Consider the following 25800-nt stretch of genomic DNA (forward strand, 5'->3'; position numbering starts at 1 on the left):
CTTCAAGGAGTTTTGCAAGACTTCATCTGCTTTTTAGACACTCATTTGAGAAAAAGGGAAGCAGATCTTTTTATGATAGGGTGGGGAATATCCTGTGTTAATGTTGGGGGTTTTGACTTTTCTGCCTGTTTGTTTTTATACTCCTGGGAAAACAAAAGGATTTAGCAAATTTCCTAGTTGCTGTTAGGAAGTGCCCAAAGACCTGCAATTATACTCAAACCAAAATTGTGGCTTAAAGTTCCATAACAGGGAATGATTAAGCTGTGTGACTGTGATCAGACCGTGTGACTACCTATAGCCAGCAGGGACTATGCCTGCTAGTGATGACCTCTGGTAGAGTAAAGCTGATCCAAGATACAATGACCTCTCTCTTGCTTTCGGTTTCCTTGCTAATGTTTTCTTTCCTTCCTTCTTTCTGTTTTGGCCACTCGTTCTCCTGGGAGAGCCAGTGCCAATCACACAGCCAATGGTTGGCACACTTTTGGCTGCCTGCCTGTTGTCGGAGGCAGCTGAAATGTTTTTCCCCGGCTCTCTCCCTCCTCCGCGAGCGCTCGACTTGTCATCACATTCCTGTCCCTGTGCATGGCAATGAGAACTCCTGCCACAGCCTTTGATCCCTGCCACCTACCTGAGACTTCCCATTTCTCAATCCCATTGAGTCCTGTCCTGCATCTTTCTGTTGCAAATCTCGTGCTCGCTCATGTTCTTTTTAGACAATACACCTGCACTGTAGTGACTGGAACTCGTATAGACACACCTGGGGTATCTTTAAAAGGATCTGTTAAACAAGTACTTGGCGTATGGCTTCATGCTTGGTGTAAACTGATTTACGATCATGCTGGTGATCCGGCCTTGGCCACGCATTCCTGCCGTTTCCACCCACACAACCAAAGCCAGTGATCGTGGGGTCGTGCAGCAAGTTTGCTGATGTATTAAAAAAACACAACTAACGATTTTTTTCCTGTACATGTTCCCTGACTCAAATTAATGAATGATGCTGATGCGTGCGTGGTGTGGCTGCACGATTACTAGGGCCAGCAAGAGGGAGCAGTAATTAGCAGCATGGGGCTGTGGGGAATTGTCCCTTTTGGGAGCAGAAGAGTCCTCAGTTGCCCCACACCGATGGCAAGATTCTCCTTTTTAATTTCTGATTTTGCAGTGGCTTCTGTCAATACTTTAGGTCTCAACTGACATAATTATAGGCTCTTCGGAAGATGGCTGGGTTCAGGTCAAAGAAGGGCTCAATTAGAATACAGCTGGATCTGAGGCACAAAAATCCAAAATCGTGAGCTGAAAAAACCCGGTCTGACTCACGGGGCCTCTCCCTTCGCGACCTCAGTGTTCTTTGGGGGACATCGACAGTTTTGTGATAACGAGTGTTCAAAGCAGGCATGAACTCTGCAGTCTCTCCGAGCTGTTGCCCAAGCGTCACCGGAAATCAGAAATTACGTGGACTAAAAACTATGTGCTTTGAAGAGCACTTTTGAGTGGATGTGGAATCAGGTATGCTTGTGCAAAAATTGTATGCCTCTCCAATAAATTGCTATTGCAAGTCCGTGCATCAATTTTTACTGCTCTAAACAGCAAGGTCTATTGAATTAGAAGGGAGGCAGGCATGAACCTGGTTCTACAGCTGTTTATCCAAGGCTTGCAAGAGCCCCGTACAGGAAGCCTCAGCATTAGAAGACAGTAATAGAAAAAGCAGTTTGTCCTTTATCTGCTGGTGAGGTAAATAACCATAGTTACACCTGACTTCCATTACATCGTGTAATAGCCAGTACAACTGCCTGAGCTTGGCATATGTATTAGCATACTAGCCATTTAAGCTGAGCTAGCTGGAGAAGAGTGACGATAAATACATTTTCAAAGAGAAAAAGTTTCAGTTTGAAGATTGGAACTACAAAATAGAGCAAAAACCTGATCACAAACTTACTGAATATTCTTTAGGAAAGTAGGGTGAGTTGCTGGGTCATTTCCTTACTAGTGATTCACACTTTATTTCTATTTATAACTTTACATGCGTTTCTATATCTGTCTCAGGTTTCCCGATGAATCGTGTTTTGGGGATCCTCCGAGCTGGATGTGTGGCATTTGTGCTCATTCAGGATTTCTGAATTGACCTCTATTTGCTGCTGAGTAATTTAGTGTTAACAATTTCATTTGGTGTGCTTCTGTATTTGAAGATTTATTACAGTAATCTTTAGAGGCAGCATATGTGATAGCTCATTGGACTAGGCTTTAGTTCCATACCCCTTTACACCGGTGTTAGCTTCAGATCACTCATCCTGTTCTGTGACGGGAAAAAAACCTTAAGCAAAACATGTTTATTGCAACACTTATACTTCCTGGTTTTGTAGTCTTTTATTTTGACCTGGAATAAACTTTCTTTTACTGAAATGTGATTTTGCCCTGGCTTCTTGTCAAAATTATTGATTCTTCAAGAAAAAACGAGAATAAAAAGAGCAATATAGGATGGCTGGTCTCAGAAAGCTCTGGAGCAGCGTTGTGTATTACTCAGTGTCACGGGTACATTGGCTAACAACCGAGGCAAATGGGATGTACCGTTCTGTTGTCACACACAGAAGGTTAAACAGGGCTTGTACAACACATGTATATGCAGCATGCACGCTAAAAGCACTCGTGTAGTAGCAGGTGTTAAATTTACATGAAAAGAGAGTCAATTACATCCAGAATAGCTGAAATATTATATCATAATTAGTTCACCATTGCTTGACACAAGCATATTATTTAAAGGTTAAGTACTACAGTCCGTGGTTGCACAGTAATTAGCTGTACGCAGTATTCCTCAATCCAGCAGGAACTTCTTCTTTAATTAGAAGAACTTAGCTCAGTGAACATCAAACAAACACATGCTACTCTCCTCAGGTAAACTGAGTAAGATGTGGTTTAATTTGTATGAGACTTTTGAGCCCATAACTTCCACTTGTGTTTTCCTCCGGTTCTTTTGGGCTGTGTTACATCAAATTGTAGGGTTATTGTGAAGCCTGCTGTGAAGTCCATGGGTCTCTGTCTCTACAGGAAGGGAGAACAAACACATTTTATCTACTTTGAGACAAAAGGTATTATGTTTATGTAAACTCTTATTCTATATCAAAATACCACGTGGCACATGTTCAAAAGGCTTCTGGAACAAAATAAACATGTTACATACTCCATAATTTTCCATTTTTTGGCCTATCTCATGAAAATTTCTGTTATCAGAAGAAATTTAGAACACTGAGTAGTATGCAGAAATGTATCAGCTGCAGTAAATTCTACATTCCAGATTTTTTTTTGGGAAAAAAATGTAACTCTGAAGTTATTTGTCTTAAGATACTACTTTCTAATCTCCCTACAGAGAGAAAAACAGTAAGTCAAAGAAGGGAGTAAATGTTTACATTTTGCTTACTCTATCTGGGTGTATAAACCTCTAAAAGCATGCTCTTGTGCATAAAGTGCTGACAGGCCCTGTGTTGCTTTGTGTCCTTTTGCAAACAATCTGGATCTAACACATACCATTTATCCAAACCAGTCCTCATATTGAGAGTAGCCAAGTGCTCTTAATCCTCGTGGACAGATACTTTATCCTCTTTCTTCTCCTTTTATGCAAAATTACCAATGCGTCCCTTCTGAAAACTTGATGTTTTATACAGCAGTTTTGCAGCAAAAGTAATTAGAGGTGTACATGCAAAATATGTGTAGCTATATTGATATAGTAGAAAGAGTGCATACCAGGTTGTACTGATTTTTACAGACCAAAAAACTTCTGCCATTCCTTAGGCGATATAAGAAAAACAAGTGTTAATGAACAATAACCATTTATATTCTTCAAAAAAAGGTTGCAAATAGGAAGTACCCAATGTGAGTACCAGCTACATAAAACAGGCACATATATAGTACAATCCCCAGATATATCTGTGAATTAAACTATTTCAGCCAGAAATAAGAAAAAATCTGGAAGACTTATTTAAACTGGGACAATTATGTAGGAAAAGGAGAGGAAGAGAAAATGTGAATACCTTCTTGGCACCATTGTCCAGATACAGCTGTAAAATATCTAATGACCACTCCCTATCATTTCTAGATTGGTGAAAATGTGAAGAAAAAACAAGCTGGTTTGTTACCAGTCTTTTTATAACACATCTAAAAAGGACAAATTTTCATTTGAGATTTTTCTGTTAAAATCCAGTCAAATTATTTACCTACAGGACAGAAGGCAAATCCTTAGGGCATGATCATTTTTGTTACTCATCAAAACTGCATATAAGCATGTATTCTGAACTGTACTGACTGCATATATTTTAAGTGGACTGGTATTAAATGTTTTTTGGCTGAATTACCCAGACAGCTTTCCAGTATATTAAATTCAAATGACAAGACAACTCCAATACCAACAATAAATTGAGAAGTTCAAAAATTAATCTTGTTGGACCATTAAAGACATCTGAAGATATCAGTAGGAATTTCACTGGAATTCCAGTAAAAATAAGGAATAGCAATTGAAAATTCAGCCAACAATGTTGTTTCAGAACATTAAAGACATCAAAAAACATGAATAAGAATTTCACTGCAATTCCAGGAAAATGATTAGGTTAGCCGCAGTATTTAAAAGAGCTGTAGTGCAAGAGCTTTTGGATGTCCCCATCTCATTACTGCTGATTGTATTCAAGATATGCCTTTAGTACTGATGTTTAAAGTTTAACTGCCTTAAAAAAAATCTTATAATGTGTCCACTATTAGACAGCTTCATCACTTTTTAGTAAAGTAATTTGGAAAACTCTCACTATCTGCCTTTAAATATTATTTGTTGAAAGATGAAAATCAGTAAGGTAGTAACCATATTTAAACATGCTAGTCTCTCTTCCTCTTTCTGTTAAGCTAAATTTAGAGCTTGCCTGGCATAAAAGCACATACAAGCAGAAATGTGTTCTGTTTGTTACATAGGCACATCTGTATTTTGCTTGCAACAGCTAGTTGGTGAATTTACGGATCACAACATTATTTTCTCAGAATACAATTAATTTTAGGTATTTAGAATCATGCATAAGAAACATTTTGAAATGTCGTCCAGTTACTATTTGAAGATAATTTTTGTTACAGAAATTAGAAGCTTAACATTTTATAGACACTATAGCCAAGCTAAATACCCAGCTGGAGTCTTTTTATTATGACATTTTGTTACATATCCTTAAAAACCCCCACCCTTCCCATATGAACTACTGGAACCATATTTACAGTTGATGGGATTTTGAAAAACATGGATGTTAAAAATGTTGCTGGATAAAAGAATTACTGATCTGTTTTCTTCTTCCTGCATCTGAAAGTCTCTTATTAAAAAGAGACAGAGTTAATGTATTAAACGTTTGGGGAGGGGAAGAAGGAATAAAAGAATTCTGGAAAATACATTTTCTCCAACCATCGGTCAGACAAAAATAATGGGCTTTTAGAAAACAGATCTGTTTGTCAGGAGGGGACATGCATGTCATACGATGTTAAAAAAAAACCAAACAATTTTGTATGAGCTATTTTGATGTGCTGCATTTTTTTTTCAAGCACATCTCACACTTTACTAGGATTTTTCTGAAAAGTGTTATAATTCCCAACTCCATTTAAGGTGTCCTCAGAGTTTATATTTGTGTGATACCATGAGCGGTAAATAAAAAACTCGTATCAAATGACGAATCTCTTAGGCTGTCCTCAGTTAGTGCAATCCATCCTCCTGCAGTCGTGAAAGGTTAGCCAAAACTGAAATCAGCTATAGTAAGCTCAGCTTTCATGGAGGTTACTTTAGAATTATCTGCTCAGAGGATGTATGAAAACTATCATTTCTGACTTAGATTTTAGTTATTCCAGACTAGGGCAAGTTTACTCTCATTGTCTGAGTGCAATGGGGGCATCTGGAACCCATGTCACATTTTAGAAGAGGAAGGTTGATTACTAGGGACTACAATTTCTCCTTCATGTTCCCTGTCCAACAAAGCTTTTAGCAGCAAATATGATATAATGCTAATTTCGATATACTCTATGCTCCTTCTATTTACAAAGTAGTTTTACATTTTATTATATTCCATTGTACAACTTTACATAGTACTGTTATTGTTTCAATTCATAGTTCAGCAATTCAATACATATTTAGATCACTGCCTTTCCATGTCCTGTTATACATTTAGCTTTAAAAAAAAATAGTAGAAAACAAGCACAGTGGTGCAATGTCCAGGCACTTTCAACGTTGCTCAGCAAAATAAGCAAGCACCCTGTTTGAAAGCATGGCAACTTTGGGGTGGGGGGAAAAACGAATCTTTGCTCATCATGGATTTTTTTAAACATCCTTTGTACAGTTCCAAGTATTCCTGAGAAGCTCTGTAAAATATGACTGATATGTTTATATTTCAGCAGTGGGTCTGAATGAACAGTAACTTCCATCACCAGATGTTCCGCTGATTGCACAGAAGACATGTAGGGAGTCATGCATCCATGGTGAATGCATTGTATCTTCGTGGTAGATCTAGGCAAAGCAAAATAATCACAAATTCAGTAAAAGTTTCAGTTCATTATTATAATCAAGCTCTTTAAAAAGGTACGCAAAAAAGATATCCAACCTTGTCTTCAAAGCTGTTTCGCAAAGGCAGCATAACAAAGAAATGAGAAAGAAGAGTAATTTAGCAATTTCTGTAGCATTACTGGATCATTTTTAGTTACAACTATCCAGTATAGGAAAGAAACAATTCACTGCATAGCAATTTTTTATTATATCTTAGCAGTAACAGAATTCTAATAGTTTTTCTGCCACTCTCTGAGGTTTCCTGTACCTGTTCAGCTGCAGTTTATCAATTTTTTGTGTTTACATTTCCGTAACTTAAAAGATCTGTAGATAGGTCACAGGCTGACCCAGTGAGTTACCCATCTGTCCTGCCATCTCAAACTAAGTGCACTGCCTGTGTTGTTTTGGGGTGCTGACAATATTTAGAAAAACATATGTTATTTGCAGTGAGAACCCTAAAGTAATGTAATATACTTTTTATGTTTAACTGAGTAACTTTGCAGAAGAGGAAACACGTTCCATGAAGTTTCATTTGTTAGATACTTTGGTCATTTGATGGCAATACAAAGTTCAAGTCAGCAGTTATCTACACGATGTTGTACAACCATAAAGAACAGGGCTTGTAAACATGATTTTTTAAGCTGCCTTTTGATCTAGTACAAGAAGAAAGTGAAAAGTATATCCTTCCCAGTGAGCCCTTCGCTTTGACATTTCAGTTGCTGTAATATTGCCCATTAACCAAAGACAACACAACAGTGGATTTGTAAATCTATCAAGATAATAGGGAGTGTGCTTTAACAATGCTTCTTTGTTCCAAGATAATCTTAACTGTTGTACTATGACGGTGCAGAACCAAGTGATTTGGTTTTAATTTGACTATTGCAGAATTCAGAAACCACAAAAGTTCCAGCAGCTGCATGCAAATTAAATGTCTTGGAAAGGTTTACTTGCAAACAGCTTAGAGTAAGCAGGTGGCAACTCCTAAGAACGATCATCTCTGAGCAGAATTCAGCAGTGGAGTACACACGGTAGGTAATGTACATGAAAAAAATGGGTGTGCTGAACGTGCAAAATTAGTAGTTTGCACACTAAGAAAATGGTGGCCATGAGCAGAATAGTAGGGAAATCTAACAAAAGCAAGGGGGGTGTAGCAGTCACGTATTCTTAAATGGATCTTCCCTTATACTCCTACACAAAATTCAGCCCCATCATGAGACTGATTCCCTGAAATGATATTGTACTCTTCCATAACAAGACTCTGTTTGATTCCCATAGCATTATTTTACTGTAAATAAACCTAACTTACAAATAGTAGCCTGGTGCAGTTGTATTATTTTGCCACTTGCACATTTTGCGCTATTTGAACAACTGCTCAACTTATTGTGGAATTTGCCTATATATTTTTAGGACTTAAAATGTTGCATTTTTAATTAATAGTCATGGACTTAGTCATGCTTAGTAAATGGGAGATTCTGAAAACATTTTTCTAAATTTCAAGTATTATAAACCACAATGTAGTCTATACCATTCATTTTGTGTGCTTGATACTATAAATTTACAATGAGCTTTCTTTTGTCATAATGAAGGAAAAATTAGATAGCAGAGGTATGGAGATTACTTCAGAAATCAAGCTTTCATATAATTTCACAGCGTGATACTAGACAGAAGTGCAACTATTCTTTGAATCTCTCACCTCTCTGATGCTACTATTCAAATGTGTTTTCCTAGAAAGATCCAAGAAAACCTTAAAACATAGGTCAGATAAATTAGCACAAGTATTTTAACAGTGCATATAGATAGCATGTTGGCATTAGACCAAACTTAAAAGAAAACATCCTTTAATGAAAAACAATAATTAAGAAAAAGGAACTTAAGCTGGATATAACTGAGGAAACGGAAATTTTGCCAGAGAATCACAGGATTTTTATGATGTTGAAAACGTGAGGCAAAACATGGCACAGGATTTCTGATGACCATGGCAGCCAGGAAACTAACGGTATGTGTCAGAGAAGACTCCACCCTGAAGCACACTGTACACCAACACCAGGCTGAGACTTTCAATCAACAGAAACCGGTTTTAGGAATCCACCAAGTGTGTCATTTACTTTCCATGTTCAGTTACTCGCCTCTATATATTTAGCTAAATAATGTTAAGAGTGATCAAGTTCTCAATTAGTTTTCAGTCAGTTTTCAACATTAGCTAGTTTTCAAGCACAGAGGACCAACTCTGTGGCTCCCGACATGCAGTACATGCCTGTTCGTGGATGATGTCAGAAAGCTCCTTCACCATATCCCGAAAGTTTGATTTTAGCCCCTCATGGTACTCCACTTGATCTTCCTTTATGAGTCGCTCATTGAGCTCCAGAGCAATTCCACAGGCTTGTATAAACTTCCTGGGGAGGAAAGAAATGAACTTTGGCCATTACAATAGCCTAGTCTTCTACCAAAGCAAACACCCAAACAGATAGGCAAATCTCATTTTTCCCCCCTTTTCTTCAATGTTTGGGACAAGTCACATTCTAGGAGCATCCCTGGCACAGCGGATCAGGGAATGGGGAGGGACTGCAACACAGGTATTGGGCTTTCTGCTGGAGCTCCTTCGAGCCTGGATTCTCAGTAGATGGGACATGCGCACCTGCAGCGCAACACAGTGGTCTCACACCTTTGCCCCAAGCTGTAGGACCACACACAGCTGGCAGATCCCAGACAAGCCCAATCAGCTGTACAGGGGGTCACAAAACAGAGGGAGGCCATGGTCAGGCACAGAGGAGAAATCAATCATACTGGGCTTGACAGATTTGGATGTATGTGAGGTAGCACGTGTGCTTGAGAGGTCAAGTTGCTAACAGCAGACACACCCTCCAGAAAGAAATTTAGATCATGGGGAGCTTTAATATTGTTTTCATGGTTACTGTTACTCATTTTCTTTGCTTCATTTCACACGCATATTTCTCCTTTTTTATAGACCACAATGAAAATACATGTACGACTGGGATTTTTCTGGGATCTTTTTCATGAAATAGAGATTTTGTTTGTCCTGGCTGCACTGCAAGGCTGGAAAGTAAGACTGCCTTCCCTCTGTTCTGCATCCATGTGTGGCAGGTTTGCAGGGATTGTTCCCTTATTCATTCCATGGTTTGCTTGGTTACTCAATACACTGAGGAAAATAGGATTGACCCACATGCTGCCTTCTCCGTACAGCGACCAATAAGCGAAATGGGAGTCACCAGCACCCAGTAATGAGTGCAGGAGCTGGTGGGCAAATGGTTGCTCCTGAGAGGTACAGAAAATACGAGTGGCAAAGGCTCCTCATCCTGAGGTGAAGCAGGAGCTGCCTGATTATATCATGGGGGACAACTTCAAGCCAGAGGTAAAACCTACCCTAAGGGACAGGAATTAGAAAAATGCCAGTGCAAGTCACATAGTTTCAAAAATTAGCAACAGAAACAAGAACAATGGTCCTCCATAAACTGGGAAGGGATTTGCTTTAAAATATTTCAAGTTTATCTCTTTGGAAAGATTGGGAAACAATGCATAAAATGAAAGATCCCTGAACACAAGACTGTCAGACCTCTGGTTTTCAAACATACTTTCTTTACATGATAATCTCAAATACCCACACAAACCACTGAAGCAGATGTTCAAGCAAATCCCCCCATGGAGATCACAGCCCTGTGCTTGAGAACTCTTGACATACATAGTTACATTGGGTTTTTTTCATATGTCTGAGCACCCACAACCCCATGAGACCTGGATCTTTATAAGGCACATCTAAGGATGCAGCATCTGCTGATTTTGGAGACAGACAAAAATATAAGCAAATCAGATACCATGTTCCAGCCAGCTGGCTCGTTTTTATTGCATGAGAAATCCTACCTGAACATTTCTTTTAACTCATTCACCTTCTTAGTAGGATATTTGCTGGACTGGCTGTCACTTAGGAAAGCTCTGGCATAGGCCAAGGGACCAGCATTAACCTAGGAACCAAAGTAAGAAATTATTTATGCTAGAACTTCTCTTGAGTTGCTAAAGGCAGTTGTGAAGGAAATAACACTATTTTTACCCCCCAACATTAGCATATTATTTGAATGCCACCAACTCTGCATTACTAATGTCATTCAAGGCACCTGAAGTTTCAAAAGTTGAGTCTTAGTTTCTCTGTTGAAATTTTTCTAAGACCAAAAGATAAATGGAGATGAAAAGAGAGATGCGATCTGTTTCTTCATACTTTCCTCTTATTTCCATTTGGAAAAGCAACTTCCCCAGCTTGAGAAGACAGGTTCACAAAAAGGCTATTTATGCCTGATACTTAGAGTGCAGTCTTCAAGAGTTAAGCATATTTCAGCATTCGCCCACAGCCAACTAATGTGCAATTACACTCGGACTTGACACTGTAAACACCACTGGACAAAATGCTTATTACCATGAGCCATCCACTAATGTACCACTGTATGTGGCGGGGCAAGCTGAGCTGGCAGGTTGATGGCTGCAGTGCTGCAAATGAGGTAGTTAATGGATGGCCTGGCCCAAAGAGTTGTGGTTAAGGGAGTTAAATCTGGTTGGCAGCCAGTCACGAGTGGTGTCCCCCAGGGCTCAGTTTTGGGGCCACTCCTGTTTAACATCTTTATTGATGACCTAGACGAGGGGATCGAGTGCACCCTCACTAAGTTTGCAGATGACACCAAGTTGGGTGGGAGTGTTGATCTGCTCGAGGGTAGGGAGGCTCTGCAGAGGGATTTGGACAGGCTGGAGCGATGAGCTAAGGCCAACTGGATGAGCTTCAATAAGGCCAAATGCCAGGTGCTGCACTTTGGCCTCAACAACCTCCAGCAGTGCTACAGGCTTGGGGAGGAGTGGCTGGAGAGCTGCCAGTCAGAGAGGGACCTGGGGGTGTTGATTGACAGCCGGCTGAACATGAGCCAGCAGTGTGCCCAGGTGGCCAAGAAGGCCAACGGTATCCTGGCTTGTATCAGCAATAGCGTGGCCAGCAGGGACAGGGAAGTGATCTTACCCCTGTACTCGGCACTGGTGAGGCCGCACCTCTATTACTGTGTTCAGTTTTGGGCCCCTCACTACAAAAAGGACATTGAATTACTCGAGAGAAGGGCAACAAAGCTGGTGAAGGGTCTGGAGGACAGGTTTTATGAGGAGCGGCTGAGGGAACTGGGGTTGTTCAGTTTGGAGAAGAGGAGGCTGCGGGGAGACCTCATCACCCTCTACAACTACCTGAAGGGAGGTTGCAGAAAGCTGGGGATGAGCCTCTTTAATCAAGTAATAAGTGATAGGACAAGAGGGAATGGCCTCAAGTTGTGCCAGGGAAGGTTTAGACTGGATATTAGGCAGCATTTCTTTACAGAACGGGTTGTTAGGCGTTGGAATGGGCTGCCCAGGGAGGTGGTGGAGTCCCCATCCCTGGAGGTGTTTAAGAGTCGCAATGACATAGTGCTTAGGGATATGGTGTAGTTGGGAACTGTCAGTGCCAGGTTAATGGTTGGACTAGATGATCTTCAAGGTCTTTTCCAACCTAGATGATTCTGTGATTTCTGGAAAGTAAATGTGCTGTGCTGTGAAAAGATGACTTACTCTGAGGTGTGTATATAAATGTAATTTTGAATGGACATCGAGGCTTACCTGCACAGACACACAGCCTTGCAATTTGAGTTGCAGTTGGATCATGTCAACATCACCAGCAGAGCAGAGTTTCTGCAGCTCTGCTGTCTTGTCTTTTATTTCATCAGTAGCGACATCAATTGGTTTTAAATTAACCTGATGTTCATAATTGACTGGAATTCTCTTCTTTACATACGGAAAGGAGTTCAAAGCTAGCAGAAACAGCAAAGAAAGTTTACAGATTGAAAAGCCATGCAGCAAATAGGAGTACTCTTCATAGAACATATACAGGCAGAGTATGTCTTGCCCTCAGAGTTTTAGTCAGTGTGTGTGAAAACACAAACAAGGCTATAATTTACCCACATGATTTAGTAATTTGTAAAAATTTGCACATAGAAATATAATGTAAATTCCCCCTCCCAACCAGAATATTGCATCACAATTCTGATTAAGTAGCTGAGAGAATTTCTGACTCTTTTGGGATATCTTCATGAGCTAAAATAGTCTAAAAATAGTTGCTGATACATAGTCTCGGGTTCAGATGGTTGTACTTACTAGTTAGAATGGTCCTTTTTTTACACTGTTCTTCTACACTGCCATGCTTTTTTCCAGATAAAGTGTAAGGAGTTTCAAATACAAATCTACTGATATTATGATTTCTTTCAAATTCAGTCTTTCTTTCAGAGATTTCTTTGTCTTCAAAATAGGGCTTCACATAAGTCACTTGAATATGGGCATACTTAGGATCAAGGTCTTTAATGTTGACCTGTGAAATAAAAGGGTTATTAACCTTTGTTCTTCTAGTGAGTAACTTAACATATAATTGGTTAATTTATCTACTGGGATCTGATTTAAACTGATTCCCTGCTGACCCAGTCCCATTACATGCAGGTGAATGATGCACCAAACACTCCCTTTGATCTCAGCTGTGATGTCTAGACCATACTCTAGCAGACACAGGAGATGAGGTGTGGTACAACAGATGTCTCATCTGGTGCCAAACAAGCTGCATCTGGAACAGGTAGTCACATCACCTTATCCATCAATGCAGCACATGCCTGAGCTACTTACTCCTTCTAATATGATCATATTGCTTCCAGGCCATGAGCTAGCGCTCATACAGTACTGTGCTGTGGCACTGTAAATCTGCAGGCTTGCATAAAACAAGCTTTGGAATCACCAGCATTGTCTTTGGTAACCCAGTCATATCCATCATTGCAACCTAAGGGTGTGAACACCCCTTGCAGGGAGCATAAATTATTCCATAGGAAAAGGAATGAGCTATGGCTGCAAGGCCACGGAATATTTTGGTTTAGACTTGCAGTGTTGAAGCAACAGCAAGTAACTCTGCTTCCAATCATGTGCTCCTCCATGCTGGCTCCCAATGCCTCCCAACAACAGGGCTCAGGGAGATGTGGACTGCCATTTCCCATTCATAATTCCCAATTCATTTATTTCCACCTGGAAGCCAGATCAGCACCAAAACTCGTCAAGCTGTGCAACGTGTCCACACAGGAGCGTAAGGATGTGAGGGGCAATTGGAAGCAAGGTGCTTGTAAGAGGGTGAGAGTGCTTGCTCCTCCCTGCCTACTGGCAGAAGGAAGGGATGCTCGGTCATCTCCCATCTTCAGCTCCACAGAGCAAAGCTCATTGTTCTGTGCTCCATTTGCACAGTGCTTAGAGCAGTGCAGTTCCAAGCCCTGACCAGTATTAGAATACAACTGGTATTTTTGTCATGCTCATCAGTACACTCTCTAGAATGTGGCCCTGATGTTCACTGCTAATAGCATTTTGTTAGCTTGTTCATGCAGTTTAATTCTACCTTGTTAGAATCCTGGATAATCTTTACAGTCTCCGACCCAAATTTTTCTCCATAAAGTTTAAGAAGTCTGAAGGAGATCTCCGAGAGGCCTGTCAGCTTGGGTTCCTTATAGATGTATTCCTTCCCATCTTCTTCTTCAAAGAATGTCTAGCATTAATCACAAACAAGTAGTGAGGAATAGCTGGGTTTCTTTGCTTGGAAAACTTTTGCTTCAGATTTGTTACTTTGAAAGCAAGTTTCTAACATTTCAGAAAGTCAGGAAGGTTTAGAAGGCTATGGTTTGCCTAAAGTCTCACTGAACTTGGACTGTTTAATAGGTTCCTTCAAAAATTGTGTAAAATATCATAAAATTCCTCAACCAACACAAACACATCATTGCTGAACACAAAGGCTTGAATATGACCAGTGAGAAATCTAAACAATGTGGAAGATGGGTTTAGCCAGCAGTTGACTTTTTGGAAAGTTGGAAAGAGGCAAGCAGGAGAAAAACCACAAAAACAAAGCATAGAGAAGGAGCAGAAAGACACATAAGTTGAGGAAGCCCTGATAGCAGACACACATGAACAGTCTGAAAAGAAGGATTTTGCGTAGGCTGAAAGGGACTTCAAGCAATAAATAAAGAAATTAATTTCCTCTGCTTTGCCTCCTCCTGTATTCGGGGAAGTGGAACTCGGTGTATTTGCTGTAAATAGAGACAAACCTGCATTAAGGTTGTGCCTGCATCAACAGTCCTCCCTGTAATGGAAACAGCATGGAAGCTTCATGCTTTGGTGAGTTGTTCCAGTCAGAGGTTGTGACAGAGTGTTGAAACTGTCTCTGTGTAGCTGGCATATAAACCCAGCAAAGCTTTAAAGTACAAAACTGGATCAAGTATTGGTTGTCAGGATGATATGTTACATGGCTTAATTTTAGGGGCTGATCCAGTTATTTCTACAATTTCTAGAAACTGTAGCTAGCAGTTGTTTCCTTTTATCTATTGCTAACCTTATTTACTTTTTACACATCCAAAGTTGAAGATGAGGACAAAAATAAAATGTATGTTTGCTGCAGCAAAAGTTAATGCTCTGATATGCTGTGCATATAATGGCAGTGGCGTTCAAAGGTACAAACCCAAGTGGGTGTCAGGGGTGTTCACCATCTGTAAAAGAAGGAATGAGGAAAGGCAGGGCTAATATAATTTACATAGCATTTTCTAAAGAGGGGTCCTGCATCTCCCCTGTGGTTATGGGTCCACAAGCAGAAGCAGATAGTTCAGAGACACAGGGAGATGAGGGGTAACACACTTTATTAGATTAACTTCTATAGCTGGAAAACAAAAAATAAAAACACATCTGCTTTCAGGCTCAGAAGACTTCATCAGATATGATAAGATCATGCTCCTCCTTGGGACTCTTGAGCCCAAGATCTTGTCCATTTTTCCAGCTACTTCAGCTAACAAAAAATACTATTTATCTCTACAAGTATGTAACCAACACTGATACATATTTTGCCTCCAGCTTCTCCCATAACCTTTTACTCTACTAATATCTAGAAGGGAGCAGCAATTCTTTGTAGAAGAAAATGTCTGTTACTGTGTATATACTATGGTTATATACTGTTACTGGCTATATACACTATACACATTAAATTGTGTTTGTATAACTTACAATAATTATAATTACAAAAAACACCCTGTGTTTTCTGAACCCACTAAGCCATTTCCTAACTGCTGAGTTGTTTTATGAAAAGCCCACCAGCAGAATCATAAACTTTATAATCAATCAGCTGCTCCTGGAGAGAGGCACAAACTCTCACCTCAAGGGTGCAATACCAAAACGCTCATGTAGACACTCCAGTGGCTGCACCAGAGGAGCGAGCAGGCTTTTCAGCTTCAGGTCTGACAGAGCAGCAGCTTTAGGGGCCAGGATGCCTGATGAGGGGTAGCTGGCAAGCCAGTGATATACTTACTTGTCCATAAAAGGCCACTCTGAAAAAGGTTCCAAGAAGCCTCTTCCTTGTGTGCATTACTTCCAATATCTTAGCATATGCTCCATGAAGTGTTCTGTACAGCTGAGTAAGTTTCTGGAAATCAAATCTTGACATCATTAAAGCTGAATTTTGCAAGCAGGAAATTGTAGCTAACGCTGGAAGCCACAGAGATATCTGAACACAATACTTTTGAGAATTCAAACTTGAATTTCTAAAGAGGTTGAACTCCTGAAGTTTTCTTTGAAAAACCTCAGTCTTATGCACATGCTTAGCTTTAGGTCTGAAAGGTACCGCAGACTGCAATAACGTCACCATCCTCAGAGAGAAGGCTGAAGCCTATTGTCAGAGCATGTTCCCTAACTGAGGGTAGGGCAGCTTGCAGTATTTTACCCAGAAATTGTTTTTTGATTAAAAACAGCTTTATGATGAAAAAAATAGATCAAGTCTTCCTCTAGCTTCAGTTATATAGCTGGATGCTCTCCTGATGTGGAGGGGGTCACAGGAAAGGGAGGGAAAGAGGAGCACTATGCAGCAGTTGAGCAACAGCCTCACCAAAGCACAGGTCACAGCAGGTGTTGGGAAGGAGGAAGGCGGAGGGCTGGTAACAGCTTCCTTCCTTCCTCTCCACTTCACACTGAATTACCTGCTGATCTAGTCCTTTCTTTGAACAGTTCTCACTCTGTTTTTAACCTTTAAAATGCTCATCTCACGAAGAATTGGGTTTGATGAGCATATGGGACGATGACAGCTTTATTTTAGGGGAAGGAAGGTGGGGACTGTTCACTAAATACGAGTCCTCTATGTCTTTAGCTTTAATAATTATCCCCCAGACCATTGTTTTCACTAATTTGTTTAATGACCAGCAATGAAGCACAGTGCTTTACTGACACCAATTCATAAACTCATAACTTCAAAAATAAAAAAGCCTCCTGCTTTTTCCTTAGTGATCTAGAAAATTACTTGATATATGCAAACTAGTTCAAAATACTTACCTCAAATTCACGCCGTTTTTCATAAATAGGAATGATCAGTTTGGAAACTTCAGAAATTGTTTCATAACGCTCTGCTTTCCACAGGCCATCTACACACTGCTCCAGCAGCTCCACCAGGACTTCCTACCAGAGCAACCAAACGGGTGTTGTTAATAACAAAGTTAGAAGAGAAAACCATTTTAACTTCAGATACTGTAACAGGTTCCAGTATAAGTAGCCACAGTTATGGAAGTTTAAACCCTGTGTGCTCCTGGCTTTTCCAAAGGTATTCTAAATTTTGGAATTAAAAAAAAAAAGAAAAAAGGACAAGTTATTTTTTAAAAGTTCATTCATTCTTAGTAAATCATTAACACAATAGCCAGCAAGTATGTCTTGGTTATTTAGCTACCTCCCCAGGAGAATGCCAAAACTCTGGAAGGGTATGGAGATGACAGCACTGGAAGTCAGAGGCACATGTCTAAGAAACACATCCAAGGAACATGTGTGCAATAGCAGTGGGATGTGATGCTGACGATCCTCAAGCCTAGTCTTGATGAATGGGCAGCTGGGCAGCTGGGCTGCAGGGCCACCTCACTCAGCCATGTGGCCCACCCAACACAGTTGTACAGGGATGGTACAAAAGTAATTGTGAGACTTTATGACTCATGGGAGGATCTACCCACTTCCCCAGTGCCCTGCTATGGTTTCTGGATTGTTCTGCTAATGTGGTGTCCTGCAGCACAGCCCTAACTCAAGCGGAACCTGAGCTGACCTCTCACTCGGTAGAGCTTGACTTGCATTCTGTCCCTCTTCGGAAATACCATGCTGTGCTGAGCTGTGCTGGCAGAATTAGCATTTGCATAACATGGCAGGCAAAGATTGTGGTGTAGCTTTTTCAGTCTCAGTGTTAAGAAAGCCCTTCAAAGGAACCAAGAACTTAGACCAGTTTTACCTGTCTGAATTGTACACAGAAAATCCTTCAATGCAGATTTCTCTTGGGGAATTGCTGTGGAACAGTGGTTCCTTACAGATGTCAGTGCACAACTATAATGTGTTAGAGCTCACATGAACAAAGTCTAAAACTATACTACAGGGCCTCACCTCGCTGTAATGTACGTCCATCATCCCACCATCTTCTTTCATTGCACCTTCTTCATCAATGTTGGGAGTGATTTTCCTGAAGGCAGTGCATCCACTGGGGAAGAGTTCTGTAGCAGACAAAAGCAAGTGGATTAGTTGTATAACATATCTCAAATGTGTCATGCTTTAATGGCCAGGGAAGCAGTCTAGCTGATAGTCCTACAAGTAGCAGGGGACCCAACTCACGTTTTTGCTACTGATTTGCTATATGAGACTGAACACATTAGAACCTCCCCAAGCCCTTTGTCATGGGAGTCATTCCTAGTACCTAACTAACACCAAGTACAACAGATTTCCCAGTGTGCTATCTGGAAGTCATCATTGACCAAACTAACCGGCTGCAACCAACTTCAAGTCAAGAAGGAAAGGGTGTAACTTTGCACAGAAGATGCAAGAAGAAAGCTATTGTTGGATGCTGGAGAGCTGGGTGGTAACTAAACAGGACTGTACACTCCTAGTTCTGCTAGCACAGTTATGTACCCCAAAACTTTGAGTAGTTCAGCCTTTACTGAACCCTTTTCAGCCTGAGTATATGTAAAGAGTGTCAGTGACAGAGATAATTCAATGTATTCACTTGATATTCCTTCGTATTTGTTCCTCTTCTTTTTTAGAAGTTCTCTTTTACCACCAGTTGTGGTAAGCAGCCTCCAGGGCACAAATAAAGAATTGTCAGCTTTCAGTACTCTCCCCTCTGCAGCCATGTGAAATGTGTATATGTATCAGAAAAACAAGTCCTGATTTTTCCCACTTAGCCAACACAAAGTACAGAATTTGGAGGGACTCCAAGCCCCCTGAGTAAGGCACTTAAGACTTTTACAGCCAAGGCAGCGCATGTAATCAGCTTTTATGCAGCCTTAACTTTTTGAAATGTTAAGTATCCATTTCAACAATTATTCCCTCATATGGAAATGAGAAAAATGGGTCAATATATCAAATGTGGAACAGTTATTTAAAAGAAGACCTGAAAAGTGGTATTACTTGAGAACATACAAGTCTGTCCTTCCTTCCTGTTTTGCATTGAACCACAACACGCTCTTTTTTTCTGATTGTTCTTTACATATTTGTATAGTTAGGCTATTGTCTCATTTTTTGACTAAATTTTGACTGCTTTTTTCTATAGTTTTCTGCACTGCCTATAGTGATACTTCTGAGGAACATATTGACAGCCAGTTTTTAACACGGGCTTCCCCTATAAGCACATTTCCTAATGTAAAATACAACCGAACATTTAAACCGAGACATGATGTGTCAGTTCTTATTTCACTCAGCAACATGACAACATGACTGTCTAAGCAGACCTGGCCAGCCTAGTAAATGCCTGTGTATGAACAATTGGATTCCTTTCTTAAAAAATACTAATCTTCTTATAACTTTATCCACTGCATTATTTTTTTTCTTTTTTGTTTGTTTCTAAAATAAACATTTACCAAATCAAGAGAAACTTGTCTTTAAAAAGATTCTGATCCCCACCAAAACCCATCACTGCATCGTCTTCCTCGTACCTCCCAAACAGCACACACTTACTTTTCCTGTGCAGAAACTCTGCAACAAGGGCTGCTACATGAACGTAACACATGGCTGCCTGCAAAGTACAAAGGGAAAATTAAAATGTCATCTGTACATGTCTTGTTGTGCACCATGTTTTTAAGTTCATGTATTACCTCTGAAAAGTCTCCGTTTTTCACATGTATCTTTGCCATACTGTCCAGCCATGTTTTCCGGAGCTCTGGGGTACTTGCGTAAGATTTGGCTAAACTGTACTGTAGATCTATCAACATTTCTGGATCCTTTTCGTGTTCTTTCATTTGAGCGGTAGCCATAAGCACTGTACGGATTCTCTTTGTCAAATCTTTGACTTCAGAAGGAAAGGCAGTTGCCTGACACAAAACAAATCTAGTTAGAAGCAAATACAGAAATAAAAGGTGTTCCAGGCTTTGCCAAAGAAAGACCGTCATTACCCTTTCAGCCAACACTCCACTTACTGCCAATCTGAAAATGCCGAGAACACCGGAGATAAGACTAACTAGCTTTTACTTACTGAACTCACACTGCATACAGTGTACAGTATTTCATAAGCAATTAGAGGGATTTCAATCTTGGCGTGCACAGGGCCAATCTCTCCTGGTCATGTGCAGGATGCCAGGTTGGCTGTTCCTGCTCTCCAGTGAGGCAGGTACTTCAGCATCCTAAGGAGCTGGTGTGAGAACGGGACAGAACTGCTCTGTGCACGTGGATGTCCCAGAATGGGACTGTAAACCATGCCTGAAGTATTTTTCATGTCATTCAACATCTGGCTTGTTAGTCTCTGATGTGGTCGCTCTTCAATTCCTAAAGCACTAAAGGCATTTGTAGAGCTTCCCACCACAGGAATGTAATAAATAGAGAAAGAAACACAGGCTCCAGTCTGATCTCCTGCTCAGAGCAGGGCCATCACCGAGTTAGAGCAAGGCTTGTCTGGCCAGGTTTTATAATCTTCATGGACAGAAATCCTACCTCCTTTCTGGGCCCTGCCCCAGGGCTGCACCATGTTCTTGGGAAATAATTTTTTCTTTAAACAAAGTTGTAATTTCCCTTGCAGCAACTTGTGCCCATTGCCTCTTGTCCTACCACTCCACACCTCTGAGAAGAGCCTGACCTCCTTGTCTCTATAACCTCCCTTTTGGTAGTGGAAAGCAGCAGTTAGGTTCACCCTCAGCTTTCTCTCCTCCATGATGAGCCCATCTCATGTTCCCTCTCCTTGGGGTCCTGCTATCTCTGTGGCTGTGCATGGCATCCTCTTCAATGTATTGAAATCTCTCTTGTACTCTTGCACTTATATAAATACATAAACTGGATATAATGATGGTCTCGTGATGTAAAATACGAGCAGCAAAGTATGGCTCAGTGAAACCCTTATAAACACCTGTGTACAGAAGAGAACTGAGTTTTTTTCCAGGTGTATCCTAACAATAACTTTGCTATAACACAATTCAACACCTAACTGAAGTTCCCATTCCAACTTTAGGTCATAGGATAATCACGGAACTGTAAAAATGCTTCTCGTTTTCCTCTATCCTACCTTGGCAGCTACACTGTGTGTAATGGAGCAAGCTGCAGTGATGATATATTGTTCAATGGGTTGGGCAAAAGCTTTTAAATCTAGCACAAAACCAGACAATTATTTTCCAAAGAAATGCAACCATTAGTCTCCATGAAACAATGCTTTCTTAATATTACTGACACTCAATTAAAATTAATTCCTGCTAATTACTACCTTCAGGCAACAGAAGTACCAGACCCTCCCTTGTCATTTCTCTCAAAGCTGGAAGTTCTTGGAAAGCTCTTTGGACAGCCTAAAAGCAGCACACTTTGCAAAGTGTAACCTGAATTGCAGAGTTCCCTCCTCTTGGTGTGAGGCCTCACGGATGGAGCATGGCCTGCCTGTGCAGCTGGCCCTATGTTAAGTGTCATTAAGTTGGCATTATACTTGTTTACTGAGCAAACACAGCCCACTATGAGCTTATAAATCATAGTTCCAATCATTAGCCTTACTCTTAAACATGATGTGTGTCCCAAGTGTTGCATTAATGGCTGATAGCACATGATGTGATTTAATGTCTCCAGCTTACCTTCATAGGTCTGTCACTGTTTGCAAAGTTGTTAATGATGAGCAAGGAGTCCTGAAATCTTGTCCCACCACTGAGTGCGACATCTGCTATTAACTGGCTCACTGCAATTATTATCTGTTGGGACAGGATAGGGGCTTTATTTAAATGAACCCTAATAGAGGAGTTTTCTTGTCACAGTTATATAAAATGCTCATAGGAAAACACCATGTCTTTCCCACAATGTAAGCAACGGTTGTTGTTGTGGCTTTGCTGTCACATCTCCCAAGGACAAACACTCCCCAGAGGACCAAACTACTTTGCTGAACAGCGAGTTCACAGAATTAACAATATAACAATCATAATACAAATCCCTGTTTATACATGTTACCTTCCGTGATTCACTACAATCCAGATGGTATTCATCTGCCCCACTAGGTATCTAAATTCGCTTAAAAATACGAATGCTGCAAAAGCAGCTCTAGGAAAATCCCTTCTCCTTCTTTAAAGGCAGCTCTTCTTGCTGTCCTTTTCACCCCATCCCAGTCAGCTTCTTGGGCAGAGATGTGTCTTGTGTCTGTGATTCCCAAAACTCAACAGCTTGGAGTACTTGATGGCAGTGTATTTTAGCCAAAGGACCCTAGGCCAATCACTGGAAACAGGAATTAGGCAAAGCCTGGAAATCAAGAGGATTTTTGTCGATATAACAACAGCAAGATCCTCTGCAGATATGAGGTGACCAGTTTTATTGATATATCTGTCCATTATATCTGAGACATCCTGCTCTCTAGTTTTTCTCCCAGTGACTGACCTGAAGATGTGTTCTCAGAAACGTTCTCCTTTTGGTGAACTCAAAGTTATTTCTCATCAGGAGATACAGAAGAGCTGAGGCTTCGTTCCTCGTGGAAGACACCTTGGAAGTGCAACACTTCAGGATCTCGTAGCAGAGGGCAGCACACATGTTCACCCTTCCCTTGAAAAATGCTGAGGGAAACTTCACAAGAGGCATGCAAATATTAGAAAATACACCATTAAATTACACCCATAGGGCTCAGACAGGCAGGGGCATGGGGCAACACACTGGGCTCCAGTCTGGACAGCCTCAGTAAAACTTCTGCCAGAGTTCTGAGCCTGAAAGCATTTGTGAGAATGAATTCAGGGCCTATTTGTAACCATGTTTCCTAGAGCAATGTGAACTTTGCTGTCACACTTTTTGGGGATGTGCTTGTCTAACCCCTCTCCCAACAACTTCTGGGTTCATTGGCAAATTCTCATCAAATTGGACAGACAGAAGTTTTATGTTCTTACAAAAGCCATAAACACCAGCAGTGGGACAGAGAGGAAAGGTCCCATGGACATTCCCACCAAAGGCTGCCATCTGGGACATCAGAAAATCTGCTGGAGCCCACCCAGAAGTCTGACTTTACTGGGAAATGTGACCTGCAATGCTTGCACAGCCTCTTTTATAAGTCCCCCCCGGCAAAGTCTAAAATCCTGCTTGCCCACAGGAATGCAAACAAGAGACTTGCTTGTCCCAGAGAGCCTAAAATACACAGTGACCTGCCCTGGCCCCTGCATTGGAGCCAGTCCCAGGGAGCAGCACGATCAAGCCAAACTGCAGTGTGAGCTACCTTGGTTAGCAACAGGGCTCAGAGATTTGCATCAGGGTGAAGAAAAGCAGAAGGGGAAGACCAGCACCCTGCACTGCCGTAGCACGTCTATCACCTTACCAAACACCTACTTCCAAGCACGTCTGCAGGGGCAAGACCAGCCGTGCCTGAAAAGCAGACAGCCGCAGCGGTGCCCTGCCCCGGCGCGCAGCTGCCTCCACGCAGGGCTCACCGGAGCAGGGACTGCCAGCACCCGTCCGTCTGGCCACGGTCACGAGCGGTGGCTGGTGGGAAGTGGGCACCGCACTTGGCCTCCTTCCACCCCGGCCGCAGTAGGCTGGGTGCAGGGAAGCAGAACAAGGAAGGGTTTTGTGCTGGCACGCAGCCGCCTCCGCAGCCACCACAGGGACCTGGCTGGAGAGGGGTGATGCCTACACCTCCCGGAGGGAGCAGAGGATGTTTGGGCATCGCACAACGGGACTCTGCTCCCTCTGCTGCAGTTGGGGACCAGCCCCAGAGAATTTCCTGGCACAAAGAAGCAACAGACACAACCATGGTTTTTATCTGTTCAGAGGAAAGACACGCTCAGTTCATTCAAGACCCAACGATCCTCATGGGCCCTGAGCCACTTCTATCTGCCCCATGCAAGATGACGGTAAATACTGTCAGAGGGTTCACTCACATCCTCCAAGTCAGAGCCTGGAGCTGTTACCATGGCTCTCTACTCCTTGCATTAAGTATATATGATTCAGAAAAGCTTGTAGGTATTGATGTGGCCACCACCATGGCGTGCTGGTGAAAGGGCCTCAAAACAGGAAGCTGTGGCTAGCAAGACTACACCATTGGGATTATACCAAGTGATACAGGTTACAAGACAGACTAAAGACACTGAGCAAATATTTGGTGTTCACTGCCTCTGGCCAAAAATATTTAAAAAAAAAAAAGGGAGAAAGAAAAGAAGCAAATAAACATCATAGTAACACAGGGTCAAGAGGATCATGTGTGCACACGGGAACGGAGCTATTAAGTAATTGCTACCTGTTGTAATGCAATTATTCTCCCATAGCAAGATGGGGTCACACTCAGAATTGGGTTTAGCGCAGAGCTGGCCACAGTGATGTGCAATTGGGTGTGCACAGGCAGCAGATGGGCACCCAAGAAGATATGGCTGGCACGTATCTCAGCAGGGACCACTGCTTGCCTGCAGGGGCTTTTCAGACATTTCCAGCCCAATGCTAGGGAGAAAAACTTTGCCTAGGAATCTGCTGCAGAAGAAGTCCAAGACACCTCCCTGTGCGCTCCCCTCCACACTGCCCTAGCTCTGGAGGAAAACCTGTGCCCTGTTCATAGGGAACCTGCGTCCCTGCGCAGCTCCTTCTGGAGACCAAGCCCAAGCAGATGCAATCGCTCCTGGTGCCAGGTTTGGGGCAGCAGACCCAAGGGTGTATGCCTGCTCGAGGTCTGGCTGGGTGCTGCCTGCGGCTCTCCAGCTGGCAGGAGAACACGAGCTGTGAAGAGCTGCAAAACATGTGTGGTGATGACTCTGCATGTCCTGGAGGAGCACATTTCTGATCCAGCTCTAGAAGGGCCATAGCAGGAATCCACACAGCAAGCAGCTCCCAGAGAGGTCTCAGCACAAAAGGGACATGAGGACAGGGCAGCCACAGTGGCAGGCAAGACATGCCAAGTGCCCTTCACAACTGCATGGGAGGCTGTAATGATGCTGCATCCTGAGAGCACTAATGGAGGGAGATCACAGCTTGCCATGGTCAGGAGGAATTGCTAACAGACAGGGAAAAGCTTCCCAAATTGGCTGTTGCAGGAAGGGAGCAAGGCTCTGCTGCTCTAGTCCTTCAGGGCCCGGGATTTGTGATGCCTCTAATGTGCCATGTTAGTGTCAATGCACCAAGGGAGAGGCAGGCATGGAGCAGGCAGCTACATGGGGTTTCCATCACACTCACATCCACGTGTCTGAGCTGCTCTTTAATGCAGGGCAAATTATGTCAGCCCCTTTCTCTGTGCATGTTTTCCTTCATAACCTTTACTTTCAAGACCATTCCCAAGCATGTATATATGTATTTATCTGTAAGTGATGCTCTGAAAAGAAGGATTTAGTTGTTAAGAAAATCTAGAGTATAAAACAAGAGCAATCTAGCTTTTGTTGCTTCTTCCCAGCCGGTAAAAGAGAGACAGCTTTCTTCCCAAATTCCTAGCACACATGCATGCAAGTGGGATTCATTCTAAAACCAAAACCAAAACATGCAAACAATTATAGAACTTGTTTGTTCTTTGCTTTCTTGTGACATTTTTTTTTTTTAAAGTCTTTTGCCTATCAAGTAACCAGATTTAATGCAGAAAGAAAGCTATTTTAAAGACAGATTTTGGGATGCAGAATAAATCTCAGGAGGTTTTTCCCCTCCAGCAACCATTTGCTGTGACCCTAGCTAAGAGGGGGATTCTCTTCATTGCAATTATCAGCTACAGAAAGCCATAAAAATGACCAATTGTCCAGTCTAGCTACATCAAAGGTATAACTCACTTCTGGTTTTCTTGA

At 41.7% G+C, this 25800-nt stretch overlaps 1 protein-coding gene across 5 annotated transcripts in view; it reads right to left on the reverse strand.

The window, feature by feature from the left end:
* Positions 1–2468: 2468 nt before the first annotated feature.
* The window catches only part of DOCK11 (dedicator of cytokinesis 11), an 86497-nt gene continuing 63165 nt past the window's right edge, over positions 2469–25800 (reverse strand). For 4 of the 5 annotated variants that reach the window (XM_074883203.1, XM_074883200.1, XM_074883202.1 and 1 more), the window contains 13 exons: positions 22448–22630; positions 21661–21774; positions 19714–19929; positions 19577–19634; positions 18014–18120; positions 16934–17056; positions 15921–16034; positions 13974–14120; positions 12707–12917; positions 12173–12363; positions 10418–10518; positions 8796–8934; positions 2469–6505 (listed from right to left, as the gene is read on the reverse strand). In XM_074883203.1, the coding sequence (XP_074739304.1) occupies positions 6383–6505; positions 8796–8934; positions 10418–10518; positions 12173–12363; positions 12707–12917; positions 13974–14120; positions 15921–16034; positions 16934–17056; positions 18014–18120; positions 19577–19634; positions 19714–19929; positions 21661–21774; positions 22448–22630 (1827 nt within the window). In that variant the 3' untranslated portion in view covers positions 2469–6382. Of the gene's footprint in view, positions 6506–6599; positions 6613–8795; positions 8935–10417; positions 10519–12172; positions 12364–12706; positions 12918–13973; positions 14121–15920; positions 16035–16933; positions 17057–18013; positions 18121–19576; positions 19635–19713; positions 19930–21660; positions 21775–22447; positions 22631–25800 lie in introns of all 5 variants that reach the window. The other variant, XM_074883204.1, reaches the window with a different exon arrangement.

This window comes from Strix uralensis, chromosome 13, assembly GCF_047716275.1.
Source record: "Strix uralensis isolate ZFMK-TIS-50842 chromosome 13, bStrUra1, whole genome shotgun sequence".
Taxonomy (NCBI): domain Eukaryota; kingdom Metazoa; phylum Chordata; class Aves; order Strigiformes; family Strigidae; genus Strix; species Strix uralensis.